At 34.4% G+C, this 15,157-nt stretch overlaps 1 protein-coding gene across 3 annotated transcripts; it reads left to right on the top strand.

The window, feature by feature from the left end:
* Positions 1-96: 96 nt before the first annotated feature.
* Positions 97-15,132, top strand: LOC100544592 (serologically defined colon cancer antigen 8 homolog). 3 transcript variants are annotated; one of them, XM_010706837.3, is made up of 10 exons: positions 97-175; positions 1,797-1,910; positions 2,319-2,444; positions 2,751-2,870; positions 4,132-4,196; positions 6,596-6,784; positions 8,706-8,844; positions 10,728-10,880; positions 13,585-13,719; positions 14,488-15,122. In XM_010706837.3, the coding sequence occupies exons 1-10, from the start codon at positions 131-133 to the stop codon at positions 14,554-14,556; spliced, it is 1,155 nt and encodes a 384-aa protein (XP_010705139.1). In that variant the 5' UTR covers positions 97-130; the 3' UTR covers positions 14,557-15,122. The 3 variants fall into 3 exon arrangements, with proteins under 3 accessions (XP_010705139.1, XP_019468288.1, XP_010705140.1); XM_019612743.2 differs by having other exon boundaries at positions 13,585-15,130; XM_010706838.3 differs by lacking the exon at positions 2,751-2,870 and having other exon boundaries at positions 13,585-15,132.
* The last annotated feature ends 25 nt before the right edge of the window (positions 15,133-15,157 follow it).

Genomic DNA, 15,157 nt, shown 5'->3' with positions numbered 1-15,157 from the left:
AGAAATAATAATAAATTTATCCATTTGTACTATCAATATTATTGCTTATAACCAGTGTGTTTTTGTGTTTTTTTTTTTTAATCTCTTCCTAGTTAATCAACTTAAAATTTTGTTGCAACATCAGGAGAAGATGGAAAGTGAAGATTCTCCATCAAGGAGGAAGATGCAATTCCGAGTATGTTTCTTCTTGTCTCTTTGTGTTATTTGAATGAATGGCATGCATGCTGTGATATGTTTTCTACTGTCCTGGAAGAATTAGAGCTCCTGAGCCATTCTTACATTCTGAAATTTTGATTCTCAATGATATGATCTCAACTTGGTATGTTTATGGCCACAGCAGAAGAAAAATCCCAGATGCTTGATTTAGGATTTTCCTTCTAGTTGATCGTGGATGACAGTCCACATTACTTTGTTTTCTCATCATCTTAACTCCACTGCAAGTTCATCCTTTTTGTTTTGGAAACGGTTGGGATTGACTGGATAGTCAATCCATGTAGCACCAAGTATAGTAGCTCTGTAACAAAATGCAGTGGTCTCTGCCAAAGTTAGTTTACTAAGTGGAAAGGATATCGTTATGCACGTTTCTCAAATTTATCCTTCTTGCAGCAGAAATGCTCTCAAAACATGCACTCAGCCTAGGTGGGTTACATTACAAATTTAGTGTCTACTCTGTAAGTGTTTTTCTGGATGGTTCTCGAAAACCCTGCATTTATCTCAACTGTAGTTCTGGGTGAAACAAGGGTCATTAAGCTCCAACCCCCATGCCACAGAGTTCTGGTTTTAAAACCTGAAGTTTTTATCTTAAATGTTGGACAGGGGATCTTAGTAACTCGCTGTTGAACATAAAACATCTTCCACCAATTAGTCTTCTTCTCTGATGCACATTTTGTGTATAAGATGTAATAGCTACCCGATAGTAGCATGAATTTTTTTAAAGGTATATTTATATTTTTGATTGTGAACATTTAAAAAATAATTTTTAAAAAACAAAGATGTAGGTTTCTGAATCTTTTATGAGGTCTGGGAGACTTAGGTGTCGGGCTGTTCAGAGTTAGTTCCTGAAAATTACATCTGGGACCTTTAAGACTAATTAATTAGATCAGAATGAATTACAATATGCAAAATAGTTGTGTAATGTCAGCTCTAAATTAATTCTATTTTCAGATGACCAAAGACTCTTATTAATAGGATAAAAGAGAGGCTATGTTTTTTGTGAAACCATTTCAACTGTGATTTTAAGGGTATTTTAATAATAGATTTAGTTACACTCTTGTTTAATTTGTACACTGTTCTTAGCTGTAAATGCTGTGAAGTTACAGAATCTTAAAATATCACGTTCTTTGATAAATATTTGTTAGACATTTTCCTGTGTTTCTGTGTGGCTATGAAAATTGCAGACATACTCGTATTTCTGCAGCAATTATTAACGAACATTTAGAGGTGTATCCTTTGATGCATACCAATTAAAATTCAAGATACTTCAATATTCATTTCACAGAAGAAAATACCCTCCAACATTTGTCTAAAATGAATAATAAATAGTGTGTGAATTTCATTTGGGCATTGGTTGATGGTTATGTTCTGTAGATGTGCTTATTCAAGCAGTAATATGTTTTGGCAGAAGAGGCATATTTACTTCTTGAACTGAAGATTAGAAGTTCTTGCTGTTTCTCCCTTTCTCATGACCTGGTACTTTTTTTTTATTAAGCATAGGCTGTATACTGTGTGCAAGTGACTTCTTCTTGCAGTAATTGGTAAACCAGAAAATAACACGCACCGTTCTTTACTTCCTTCAGAAAACCCCAGAAGCTGCAACAGAAGACTTAGCAGATCCTTCTGATCTTATTCCTAGAATTAATGATCAGTCTCAGTACATTAACCATTTAGAAGCAGAAGTGAAGTTTTGCAAGGTATTTATTACATAATATATTTCAGCTACTGAAACCCTGATCCCCCAATTATTAAGAGTTGCTTTAAGAAAAACTTGTGCTTAGCCTTGAGATAAATTGCTTCAGTGACCAAAAATGGGTAAACCACAGTTCAATAAACACCGAGCTTTATCGCGCATCTTGGTGTTTATGTGGTGTTTGAGGAGCTTCAAATATGTTTTTATTTCATCTTACAAATGCAAATAAGTGTATTTTTTAAGAAATAATTATTTTGTAGCTTAAATTTCTGTATAAAAACAATTCTTTTTTGAGTGTTATTATTATGTTTGAAAAAGCTGAAATAAACTAGATAAATATTTTCAACTTTGTTCTCAAGAGGTTGATGATTGTCTTAAGGAACCTTTTACATGCAGTTTCTCCCTCTCACAGGAGGAGTTGTCTGAGATGAAAGATCAGGTTCGAGTAGTTATACTTGAAAATGAGGACCTCCATCAGAAACTGAAATTTTTGACTGCAGAATATGCCTTGGGAGAACAAGCTCTTCTAGATACTTCAGTAAGTTTTTATTTCTCTTGTTGTTTTAACCAGGGTTCAATGAACTAACTCCTATTAAGAAAAACTTATATAAATGATTATCTTCAAACTGAATTTTAGTCAAAACAAAATGACAGTTTGAAAACATGAATTTCTGTAGATATCATCAGAGATCGCTAACCTAATGAACTTGTGTACTGGCTCTTATATTTTACTGTAATTAAAATTACAACATTTGATATTTACATAATTAATGTTAGTTTTAAAAATACAGCATACATAATTATAATTGAAGCATTAACATTTTCATTTTTGGCAAATAATCAGAACTCCAGGCATAATGATTTGAAGCTGCGTCAACCTTCTAAATCGTCATCAGCATATAACAGAGATCCAGCTTTGGTTTCAAAAACTGTTGGAGAAGTAGAAAAATGGCATGTAGAACTGGTTGGTATTAGGATTTTTTTTTTACTTTGGAAAAGGATTCAGTACTGTTATTGCTGCAATTTTGTAATAGATTTATGGAAGGAGTTGGCTGAACCTTAATTTGAGATCAAATTTTATTCTCTTAAACCTCATCTCCTTGTTATTCACTAATTAATATAATTCTCCAATTAGACACAGATGCAGGTGTTGATTTCCAAGAGATAAGTCTTAGTTCAAGAATACCAGGTCAGTGATGGCTCCACTGTACTTTGGAGATTCTGGCAGTAACACAACCCATAAGCAGATGGAAACTAGCCGCTGTATTTTAGGCAGGCCTCCAGAGAAGCTTGTTTGCAATGAGTTTTCCTACTTCTGGAGCAGAGCAGGGTCAGTAAGCTACAAAAGTGGCTTTGCTCAGTCTCTCTTCCCTGGTCTGAATTACACTTGTTGTGCTTTTAGAGATACCAAGAACTCTTACTGATTCAGAGCCTATCCTGTTTCCTAAGTTTGGGACAGTATTCTAGATTCATTTGCTCTAAAGGAACTGGGTGACAGTGGCATCCTTTGGGGAAAAAAACAAACAAACAAAAAACAGGATTAATTGAAAGTTTTGGGATGCTTCTAATCGTGCTTCTGGCACATATTTAACTGAAAACATATTCAGTTATCAATAACACCAATTTGACAGCTAGTTTTTTTACAATAAATGCACTTTTTTTCCTCAGTAATATTTACAGTAGGAGTATCGTAGTGATTGTGACTTCTTTCTAAGCATCATAGTGAGCTAAATTTCTGATGCTTTCTTTGGATTGCTATCATCATTGTATTTTATCACTGCTGTGCTTGATTTATTTGTTTCTTGGTAATAGGAGTCCCAGGTAGTAGGAGTATATTATTATATTATGAAAAAATAGCTACTCTACTTGAAGAATCTTTTATTTCTGCAGGGTTGTGGGAGAGTAAAAGAAAAACTGAGATAAGATCATAAATTTTTCTAAATTATTGTAGATGGTTGAAATTTGTGGAGCTGTAGCAATTTATATCATATAAGGAACTGGCAAGATGTGTAGGACTAAGAAAATGGGAGGTTTATTCATGTTGTGAACTTTAACAAAAATGTGAAATAGTTAGATTTCTCCGAGTCTAGTGATTTAACAGGTTTATATCTTCAGGAAAAAGAATAAATATGGCTGATGTCTAGATTTATATGTAAAGACAGTACAAAGAACAAACCAAAAGACACAATTATGTTTTGTTTTTTCTTCTTCCATCTTTTCTAAAGGAGAAACTAAAACTTCTTTATCAGGATAAAGTCAGTATCTTGGATGCCCAAGTACAATCTCTAAGGTATAGTGAAATATTTATTTTTTTTCTTCAAATTATGGTTGAAGAAATATTATCAACTCCTAACATGATGCATTCTTTATTTGAATTTAGATAACAGTGTGATTAAAGACTATAGGTGATGTTTTCAAGTTCTTTGCCTGAAAGCTGGTTTTAAAGGATTTATTTGTGTTTTCTCAAGTAATATAATTGAATGCATTGTTATAAAATGTATGTATTGCCATTTAATAAATTATGTCAAATTGTATTTTCAGACATTACTGAGCCTCAAAACTTGATATGAAATCTCTTTTTTTGTCCGGTTTCCTTATGGAGACTCCGTGCCTGTTCTGATAATACAAACAAAGTTAAAAAAGAAGCTGAAGTTTTAACTTATGTGAGCTCGTTCACAATCAACTTTCTTCTGGTATCAAAAATTTTAGGAATCTCTGAGTTAGTTTAGGCCACATAATGTTTTTGGCACAGGGCAACAATTGTTCTGAAGTATGCATGCTGTGTTTCCAGTCATGTAACCTGCATAGCTTCAAAAATAAAAATATTTGAAAATAGGTCATGCACTCTAAGTGAGTGGTTTCATTATAGACAGCAGACTAGCAAAACCAGCAGTAGAAGCCAACGCTGTAGGATTTGGTGTTCTGGAATAAACTTCTTGTGTACTTGCATTCATGATACTGCTGCCAAATTTGTTTAATTATGTTTTTCCCCAAATAATTTCTAATCCAATATATCTAAAATTACATAATTCTACGTGTGCTTGTATGCAAAAGAAGTTACTGGTTTAAATATGCCATCTGCAGTGATGAAATCATAAATGTACAAAGCCAATTGTGCTAGGAGAATCTTAAATCTCAGCTACCTAGTCTGTTGGCTTTCTTCCTCTTTTGGCATAGTGTTAAATATATTCAGAAAGAAAGATTAGAGAAAAAATTAGAGAAAATTAAAGAAAGATTAGATTGAAATCATCTGAAAACTTCTAAAGGTACTTTTTGAAACTTCTCACTTTCTCCTAAGGGGTGCCATCTTTGAAAGTGTAAGCGCTTTGAAACACTTGGGATCTGGTGATTTTGCACTTTCAAGTTTCAAAATTGTACTGTTTTCAGATGGAACTATCCCTATTTTTTTAACTTGAATTATGAATTTACATAGAACTCATCAGTTTCTGCCCTAGATTTCTTAATAATAGGTCTGTTGTACCATGACTGTACAAGGATATACCCAGGGCAAATTCTGTCCAGGTTATAGTGTATTCTAATAGACCTACTACTAAAATAGGAAAAAAGTACACAGAAGCTATCCCAGAAGGAAATATATGTGCATACATATCGTGTGCTCAGTAAATCTAGTGCAGCCAGAATGTGTCAGACTTGGTATGTGTATGCTGCCCAGATGGTCTGCATAACAAACCAAAAGTTTTGGATACATTGCACAATTTGTCAGATAGATCTTTATGTGCGCAGTGTGCATTTGTCTGGAACTTCCTGATGTCAGCATTCTTTCTGAGCTCTTCCTGCCATGACAGATGCTTGGAAATTCTAGAGAAAATTCTTCATAGAACCTGGTATAAATTTCAGAGAGAAGTAGAGAACTTACCCTGTTTTTCTGGCGTTGGGGTTGACCTCAACTTTGTCCCTAGAGTGATCAGAGAGGTGATCAGAGTGAATGTTCACAGAATCACAGATCACAGAATGGCCAGGGTTGGAAGGGACCTCAAGGATCATGAATCTCCAACCCTCCTGCCACAGGCAGGGCCACCAACCTCCCCATTTAATACTAGATCAGGCTGCCCACAGCCCCGTCCGATCTGGCCTTGAACACCTCCAGGGTCGGGGCATCCATAACCTCTCTGGGCAGCCTGTTCCAGCACCTCACCACTCTCTCTGTAAAGAACTTGTGCTGGATTTTCTCTAGGAAGTGTATTGTCACTTGCTGGCTAATTTGAGAGTAGCGTAGAAATGAGGAGCTACTGTTAATATTAGCAATAAGAGCAGGAAAAAAATACATTTTCATAGGATATTGAAATATTTGCACAGCCATTGTATAAATGATGGTATATGATTTACAAAGTTTCTTTTGATAATGAATCCTTTTTTTCTCTTCAGTAAAAATGTAAGACTACAAGTTTCATCTAAAATTTTCTGTGTGGCTTTACTGTTTTCAGTAAATAATTTAATTTTGTTTTATCTATTAGTAATTTTGTTGACACAGTTTAACTGCTATTTCTCTGCTAAGATTTTCCGCAGGCTACTGAAATGTGTAAAATAATGTACATTATGGAGTTTCTTACAGCTCTTTTTTTTTTTTTTTTTTTTGCATTTATGTTATATTTTGCATGTAAATATAGCTTGTAGAAATGTTTGGGTATTGCTCAAATATTTTTTTTCATTTTTGTTTCTTCTTTTTAGGAAACACCTTTCAGAATCTCAGAAGACATGTGAAGATTTGGAAGCAAGGTTAAAACATCAGAAATCACTTGTTTCAGCCACAAATTCTAGTCGAGTTGGTGGTCTTTGTCTCAAATGTGCACAGCAGGAGGCAATTCTTGCACAGACACATTCTAATGTTCACATGCAGGCCATTGAGAGAGTAACAAAGTAAGTTTGGGGATATTTAGTTTCTCATGAAATAACAGTTGCTTACATTAAACCACGTAGATTATAATATGGTTGTATTTGTAGAGACATTTACAAGGCAATGGAGTCCCAAGTTCAGATTGTAATACGAAAACTGATGGCGGAATATGAGTGTAGGTCACAGCCACTGTGAAATCCATAGGTAGTTTTCTTCTTATTTCAAATGCAAAAGAAAGTTAGTCTTTATCTTATAAATGCAATCCCTTGGGATTTCCCCCACCAAACTGCTGGTAGTTTATATTTATTGTGCTAATTCTACAAGTAAACCTTTCACTGTACCAGAGAAATCCCTTTTTTCCTTGAATATGTTTAATAGGTCCAGAGTTTGGGATGGAATACTTTGCTAACTAATTCAAGGCAACTTCCTTTGAATGAAAGAAATGAAAATATTTTTAGCAACCATTTTTAAATTGTGGCTTTTATTTAAAGGGCTTAGAAAGTAACTGTACAAGCTGAACATAGTATATGTGGTTTGTAATGTGATACAGTAATTCAGAAATTCCAACAACATTAACTTTTTTTTTTTTAAAGAAATGCTGCTAGTCAATCGTCTTCAGAAATCTCTCAATTTTTACTTGTTAGTAATAGTGACAGGATACTGCAGCTTTCTCAAAGTTTGTTAAACAACCATCTGTCTATTGTCAGATACGTGAAGATTTTTAGGATTTCCAGAGTTTTAGAATGAGTCTGCTAAAGAGGAGGTAGTGGGTCAAGAAGTGGGAAGTCTGAAGGGGCATAATACATTCTGTTTGACAAATGGATGTGATCTCTACATATTATATGGATGTTGGGAGGATTAATGTATTTTTCTGTTGTCACAAGTCCAAGAATTTTCTGGGAAAGCTCTCTGTTGCTGAAAAATCATGTTTCCAAATCTGCCTTTTTTTTTGTTTTTTTTAATAGTAACTGTTGTCACAGAAACTGTGGAAACTCAGCCAGTACATTTTTGTCACCTTGTGTTACAGGGCAGCTTGAAACAAAAGATTTGAGCTGATTTATTTCTTCCTCTTAAACCATCTCTCAACAACATCTGAAATCAACTTCTTTGATTGAAGTTATTAAAATAAAGATATTACAGTAGATATTTTCACAAGGACTAAGTAGTTTGTCCAAATGCTGCTAAAATGAATACACAGAACTGTTACCATTCAGTGCAACAGATGCACAGACAAAACAGCAGCAATTTTCAGTCAGAATCTAGTTGTTCTGTAAATAAATGGAGACAATTATTCTCTCAGAACTGAAAAGCATTCGCCATATGAAAAATAGTGGGATAGTTAAGTATCTAACTTTACTCATTTTGATATGGTTTTTGTTAATAAAGAAGTCGTGTGGAGGTGTAGAATCCAAGAGTATTTTTCTTCAGCTCAGTTAGAGTGTGCAGCAAAGAGCTACTGTTTTTTCCTGATATATTCAATAACCTGAATTATTTTTGGAACTTAAATCCTTTCTTTTAATTCTTTTTCCTTCCTATTTTACGTGTAATGACAGGGTAATACCATATTGCTTTGTTCTGATATTTTACACAGCTTTTTTTTTTTTTTAAACATGGATTCGTATTTTGTAATGTTACTCAGCTTCAGCACATTCATGACCTGAATTCTTCCAGATTTACTGGTAGCTTCCCTAACAGTCCATCTTGAAGCATAAGACCAGTAGCAGGTGATAGATACAGATAGATTAACAGCTCAGCAGATACTCAGAGTATTCTGTCTTTCATGCTTAACCCGTACTGGTTTTAGTCTTGCTTCACATAATACCTTTGTCTTCTATCTGTTAATATCTGTTTTATCTGTAAATATCTGTTTATCTGATACACCTGCTTTTCCCCTACTTATGGGAAGATACAGAAGAAGTATATTTTTTCTTTTTTTATGTGCAGAGAAAGAGATGATTTGATGGATGCACTTGTTTCAGTGAGGCAAAACGTGAAAGAGATGCAGCAAAGAGAATCAAATGCATATGAGCAAGTTAAACAAGCTGTGCAAATGACAGAAGAGGCCAATTTAGAAAAAACAAAGGTAAAGTCATCAAAAAGATTAGAGCTTTTGAGTATTCAAAACTCCTGTAAATATGAATTAGTTTGCAAGCTAATGAGAGAATGTGTGCATAAAACCTTTGTTACTGATGTGGTAGGTTCAAACTGTGAATACTTTTGAGCAGTAACATGAACTCTGGATTCTTAAGTTGTCATCCAAAGCTGTGGGATGTATTGCATTCTGAAGCCATTATTTAAATTCTTAAGTGGTTTCAGAGCTCAATGATAAAAACTGAAAGGTAACATTTTCAAAGGCATTTACAACGTATAGGAAGATAACTGTAATCACACAGCCAGGGGATTGGAATGGACCACAAGAGAGCATCGAGTCCAGCCTCTCTGCTAAGGCAGTGCCCTACAATAGGTCACACAGGTAATACCACCTTTCTGAACTGCTCCTGAAATAATATTTGAAACATTTATAAACAATTAGTTTTACCTCAGTTGAGTGCAAGGCAAGAACTGATTAGTTATTATATAGGACTTCTCATCTTCAGAGTTAAAAATGCTACCTTTATGAAACTTTTGGCACGGGGTAAATAGTAATGGCAAAACCACTTTTGATCAAATGCTTATGCTAGCCCTAGTTACTATAATAACTATTATTGATCTGAATTATTTCTTTGAGATTTAGTGACATCTACTGCATTATTAGTGAATTACTATGAATCGAGTGGTTGTGGTTTGGGGATATTTCTATTTTCTTTAATCATTATTGAATTATTTGGTTTTTAAGTATACTTGTTTTTAATGAAGTGCCTTTGTTTTTGGGTAAGATTGATATAATTGTTCTAATGACCGAATAAACAATAGTAGTTGATATTATTTATCCAGTGCTGTAGGGATGTGTGTCATAGACTCTGTATAAAGTCTGTGATTCGTAGGAGAAAATATAGTAAGAGCTTGAAATCCTACATACTCGTTAGATGTGATTATTGCAGCTTCAAGTTTTTACTCAACAGAGAGGTGATGAGTCAAATTAGCTCACGTTAGTAATGGTTTAAGTCTTTCATATGAGAAAAGCAGCTCTGTATGGTGGTTTTTTGTTTGGCTGGTGGTTTTATTTTTTTATTTTATTTATTTATTTTTTAAAATACTAGTATTTATCTTGGGAAGCACGAATTGGCTGTTTGTTTTTGTAAGTATCAAAGAATCACTTAGAAAAGTCCACCTGAGAAATGTGAGGGGGTAGCATTTAGAAGTCCACTGTATTACAGTTTCATTATCCTATCAGACTATCTGACCTCAGGTACTTATTTTTTAAAAAGCATCATTTTTTTCCTGTTTTTTAGTTGTTTCTGTTCCTTAGAGCCAGGAAGAGATCTGGAAAGGCTAAACTTGCTTAACTGCAATAAACCCAGGAGTGTTTTCTGCATAGATTTCATAGAATAACTTTTTGAACCATTCATATAGTAAAAACAGCAGTTTGCAAGGAGTCGGGTATAGGAGACTGGTTCTACAGAAGTGCATTCAGGAGTTTTAAATGAAAGGCAAATAATCAGCTGCAGAAGAACAGCTTCTTATTTGGAAAATATACCCTGCAAGTGCTTTCTTCTTTGCCCTGACTTCTAAATGCATTTAGAGATGCATTTAGAATTACCAATCGCAATAGGGCATGTTTATACAAATAAACGTACGTCTGTTTTCAATTTGTTAGTCCTATTCTAGATGTTAATATGGTAGGATTGGATAAACATCATAACTATGTTAAAAAAGTAAAAAAACAAATAAGCAAAAAAAAACCAACAAAAAACATCCTAATAGTGAATTGGTTTCTCTGAACACATTAGGTACATATTGCAGTAATTTAACATCTTATTTTTAAGTATGAGAAACCTAATTGTTTTTATATTTTTCTTTATTTAGGCTCTCGTTCAGTGTGAGCAACTGAAAAGTGAGATGGAACGCCAGAAGAATCGTCTTGAAAAGGAGTTAGCTGTGCAGCTCAATAAGAGGACTGAGGAGAAAGAAGCTCTGCGAGAAGAAATGAAGAAAGAAAGGGAGAACTTGGCAGCAATGGTACACATATGATTTTTCCTATTTGTATATACAAGGAGTATAAAATTTCTCTAAACTTTCTGTTTGGGCATCCTTTACTTTGTTTCTATTTTGGATTTTCAAGCTCAGTAAATCTATTCTAACACTACTTTAAAGTATGATTTGTTCCTAGCTTCCTATAAGGAATAAGTTGTCAAGTTGAACGTTCAGAATTTTGTACGTGTGAAGGTTAGGACCTTGTGCTACATAATACTTACATTATATGTCAAAGCTACAGTATTGTAATTGCATTGTAATATGGTATTTTTTTAGAGAGATCTTTTCAACGCTTAATTTGCCCATCTGCAGAAATGTGGAGGAATCTTGTTTAAAGCAAAATAAAACAACCCTATATTTATGGAATCTTTCAGACAGAATCTCTCTTGTTATTTATATTGAGACTGACTGACCAAGACTGACTGACCATTGTAGCATAATCTTGCTCTAGACTTCTAGATCCAAGTGTAATGTGAGTATAAAGCACAAGAGTTTTCTGCCACGTAACACATATACAGAGGAAACTTCATCCTAACATCAGTAAACCTATGGGACATTTGATTTAGAGCCTCTTCAACCATTTTATGGTGGAATTTGGGGAATAATACAGTGAATTTCTCTTCTGACTGTAGTTTTTTTTTCTGTATTTATTGGCTCTTTTTAGAAATAAGCCATATTGTAATATGACCATATATAGCATAGAACTAAGAGAAATATGGTTGTATTTCTGGTATTGTGAGATAATATTCTGAAACAGTAATAGGAATTTAAAGCCTTCAACTCCAATTTCGGATCTAAAAACAAGAATTAAGTATAGTAATGAGGATTGAATATTTTTAAAAGTAAGCTTCATAAATCTGTTGGCAAGGCAAATAGAAATTAAAACCTAAACTGCGGACAGTGAGCCATCGTTAAGTAGTAAGCAGGTTTTTTTTTAAGTCATTGCTGTCTGTTGGAAGTTATCCGTAAAGACAAAATTATTAGAGGGTGTCCAGAGGAGAGCTATGAAGATGCTGAATGGTCTGTAGGGCAAGACATGTGAGGAGTGACTGAGATCTCTTGAATTATTCTGCCTGAAGAAGTGGAGGTTGTGGAGAAGCCTCATGGTGGCCTACAGCTTACTCGCAAGGGGAGCAAAGGCACTGATTTCTGCTCTCTGGTTACAGTGACAAGACCCAAGGAAATGGCATGGAGTTGTGTCAGGTGAGGGTCTGGTTGGGGATTAGGAAAAGGTTCTTCACCAGAAGTAGGCCGAGTGTTTGGGCTCTGGAATGGGCTCCCCAGGGTGGTGGTTCTGGCCTTAGGCCTGCCAGAGTTCAAGGAGTGTTTGGACATAGGGTTTGAATTTCAGAGTTCCTGTATAGAGTCACGAGATGGAATCAGTGATGCTTGTGTGTTCCTTCCAACTCAGGATATTCTATGATTCTAAGCTTTAGTCATTTAGATTTATTTCAGAGCAGAATATGCACTCTAAAATGCAGAGTATTAGATAAGCATTTCATACTTTTTTTCAGCAGAATAATTCATTCCTTCATGTCAGTACATCACCTTGTATTTTATCACAAGCTGCTGTGCTGTGTTTTACTGAAACTGATCTCAAGTCTTAGGACTTGTAGTCTGTCTGTCTTTTTCTTTTTCTTTTTTCCAAAATCCCATATAATGCATTAAATGTTGCATAGTGATACTATGATGATGTCATTCTTAGTAATTAAGAAAGATATAGAGTAACTTTCTAGAAAACTATGATCTATACGTATGATTTAAGTCTACGTATGATTTAAGTCTACGTATTATTCGATTAGCTATTGTGCTTCAGGACAATGAAATGGTAGAAATAAGGGTTGACTTGATGCACTGTATGCTATGTGAGTATTTTATCACTTTCTTTAAGAAGTCATTTGTTTGAGGGAAAGAAATGGTATGTTTCAAAGTTCAGGTGGATATATAATGAGTGAAGAATAGTTATGAATATGTAATCCTCTAGGTTTGGCTTTGAATTCCTGTAAGTTAACCTAGAACTGTCAGACACCATTATTTCCATTACATTAGTAAGCTTCAGGGCTAAATAGCTGAAGGGTCACTGTCTCTGTTTTATTGTTACATTTTTTTCCAGCGCTCAGTAAAATCTGATCTGAATTAATTAAATTTTTACCATACTATTTCTATATGCTTTTTGGATTATGCTTTGATTTTCAGTGCGAAAGTACTGTCTGAACTTGGAATTAATTGAATATATATACTTACAATGGCAGTTGTTTTTTGTTTTTTTTTTTTTGCTGGTGCAAAAGATAGCTGGGGGAATGTGATTTTGTTGAAACTGATCTACATAAGTACAGATAAGAAGGTGTTAAATAGTTCTTCCATAGCTGCAAAAGTATTGCAACCAGGTGCATATGACACTTCGATCATGTTTGCAAGTTCTGAAGACTAATCTGACTAATGGAAAGTTTCAAATGCATGACCTCATGATAAATTAATTCAAATTAACATACCAATTATTAAAGTAATTTAGCCGTATTTGGTTAATATTTTTATTATATTTCTAGTTTATGCTTTTTTTTTTTTTTTGCATTTCTTGGCATATATTTTGTCTATATAGCTGCAGTTACTTTCAAGGAGAAAGTCCTACAGGGTTTAAATCTGTAGCTGGCTGAATTTCATCACTGCTGTGTTCTTGTTTATTTTGCAGGTGACGGCCATGTCTGAGAATGTTGCCATGTTAGAGGCTCAAGTAGAGAGAGTTACAAGGGAAAAGAATTCTCTAGTTAACCAGTTAGAAGAATCACAACATCAGCTTGCATCTCACGAAATGGAGATGAACAAGGTAGGCACATTGCTTTACTTCATTGTTGTGACTTGGAAGATGAGAGTTTTTTTTTGTTTCTCCATTTTCCTCTGTACTGGTAAAGAGCGCGTGATTACAAATGTAAACTCTTCTGAAGATTCCATGTAAAGTTTTACAGGAGAGAACTTTTATGTCTGCCAAGTCACCTTGTGATTCAAAAGTTAAGCTTACTTTTTCACAGGCTACGCAAATTCTGATTATAATCTGTATTAGGTGTAAGTAAGTCACATAGTATTCAACCCTGTCTTGTAATTAAAGTTTTTTCAAGTACTTTCTTGTAGAAATGCTTTGCAGTGTACTCCTTTACTAATTAATGTTGATGATAAGCATTCTACAAAGAAATATTTCTTCTGTGTAAGAATTACTGTTTAAAATATATATTAGATCTGTTTTATGTACACACAGTATAAAAAATTTATATTCAAATTAGGTCTGTCTGTATCAGTTTGGAGTGCTCTATATTGCACATTTCTCAACCGATTAGAGCCTTAATGTCAGTCATGACATGAGAAATAAAAAAAAATGCAGTCTGAAGCTTATAATGGAGAATGATAGCTTGTTACAGCAGTTATTTTTTTATCGTAGAAATCAATTCAACTTCATGAAGATGAGGGGATGCTAATTTTATATAGAATAGACAATCTGCGAATGAAAATTTGTTATGACCTTTTGAAATGTTTGTGGCTGCTCAGTAACCCTATAGCCAATAGTTAATCGCACGGTTTTGGGGTGCAATTTGTTCTTCAGGCCTCCACTTCTGGGGAGATTATCAGCTGTTTGTCTTCATCAGCTGCTCATTCTGCTACAAGTAGGTGAAAGTTACGCAGAAAATTTACAGCAAGGAGCCCATCAAATGCACTAGAAAACTTCAAATTCAAATTCAACTGAAAGAAATAGGAAAGCTCATTTTAAGAATGTAAAAACGATCTGTTCTGTTTTACCTCTTCTGATACATGTAAGTTTTGGTTTTCTGGACCAGATTTGTGATGACTGTAGTGCTATTTTTGAGGGTGGGGTAGCAAGGGATGGAAGCAATATGTCCAAATATCTACTGATTTGGGTTGACCAATTTTATAGCCTGCTGATTTGAACCAATCTCCTGAGAGAGGTGATTTTGTGCTCCTAGTCTCTGCTTGAGTTAAAATTGATACAAAGCTGAATAGGTGACCCGTTTGCAGTAGGCAATGCTGTGTTTTCATTGCACTGTCATGAGAGACTGGAAAAGCGTGTTCATGTCCCTGAGTTCAACTAAAAATTCTGGAGGAAAGTCCCAAAGTTGAGCTCCTGGAACAACGTGCATTGCCATGACTGCTTTCGTTGATTGTATAATGTTTACCTCCCCTAGTGTATCTGATTCATTTCCAAACTTGGTTTGCCATTAATAAAAACACTAAATTTTGATTTCTCTGGAATTCTT

Source organism: Meleagris gallopavo, chromosome 2 (genome assembly GCF_000146605.3).
Source record: "Meleagris gallopavo isolate NT-WF06-2002-E0010 breed Aviagen turkey brand Nicholas breeding stock chromosome 2, Turkey_5.1, whole genome shotgun sequence".
In the NCBI taxonomy this organism is placed as follows: Eukaryota; Metazoa; Chordata; class Aves; order Galliformes; family Phasianidae; genus Meleagris; species Meleagris gallopavo.
This window is presented reverse-complemented; position numbering and strand designations above follow the sequence as displayed.

What these genes read in the sequence shown, in the direction of transcription:
- LOC100544592 (XM_019612743.2), top strand. Translation starts at nt 131, where the DNA reads ATGGAAAGTGAAGATTCTCCATCAAGGAGGAAGATGCAATTCCGA. An exon ending in AAGCTCTTCTAGATACTTCA is followed by an intron (nt 2,445 to 2,750) that starts GTAAGTTTTTAT and finishes GCAAATAATCAG; the next exon opens with AACTCCAGGCATAATGATTT. An exon ending in CCAATTTAGAAAAAACAAAG is followed by an intron (nt 8,845 to 10,727) that starts GTAAAGTCATCA and finishes TTCTTTATTTAG; the next exon opens with GCTCTCGTTCAGTGTGAGCA.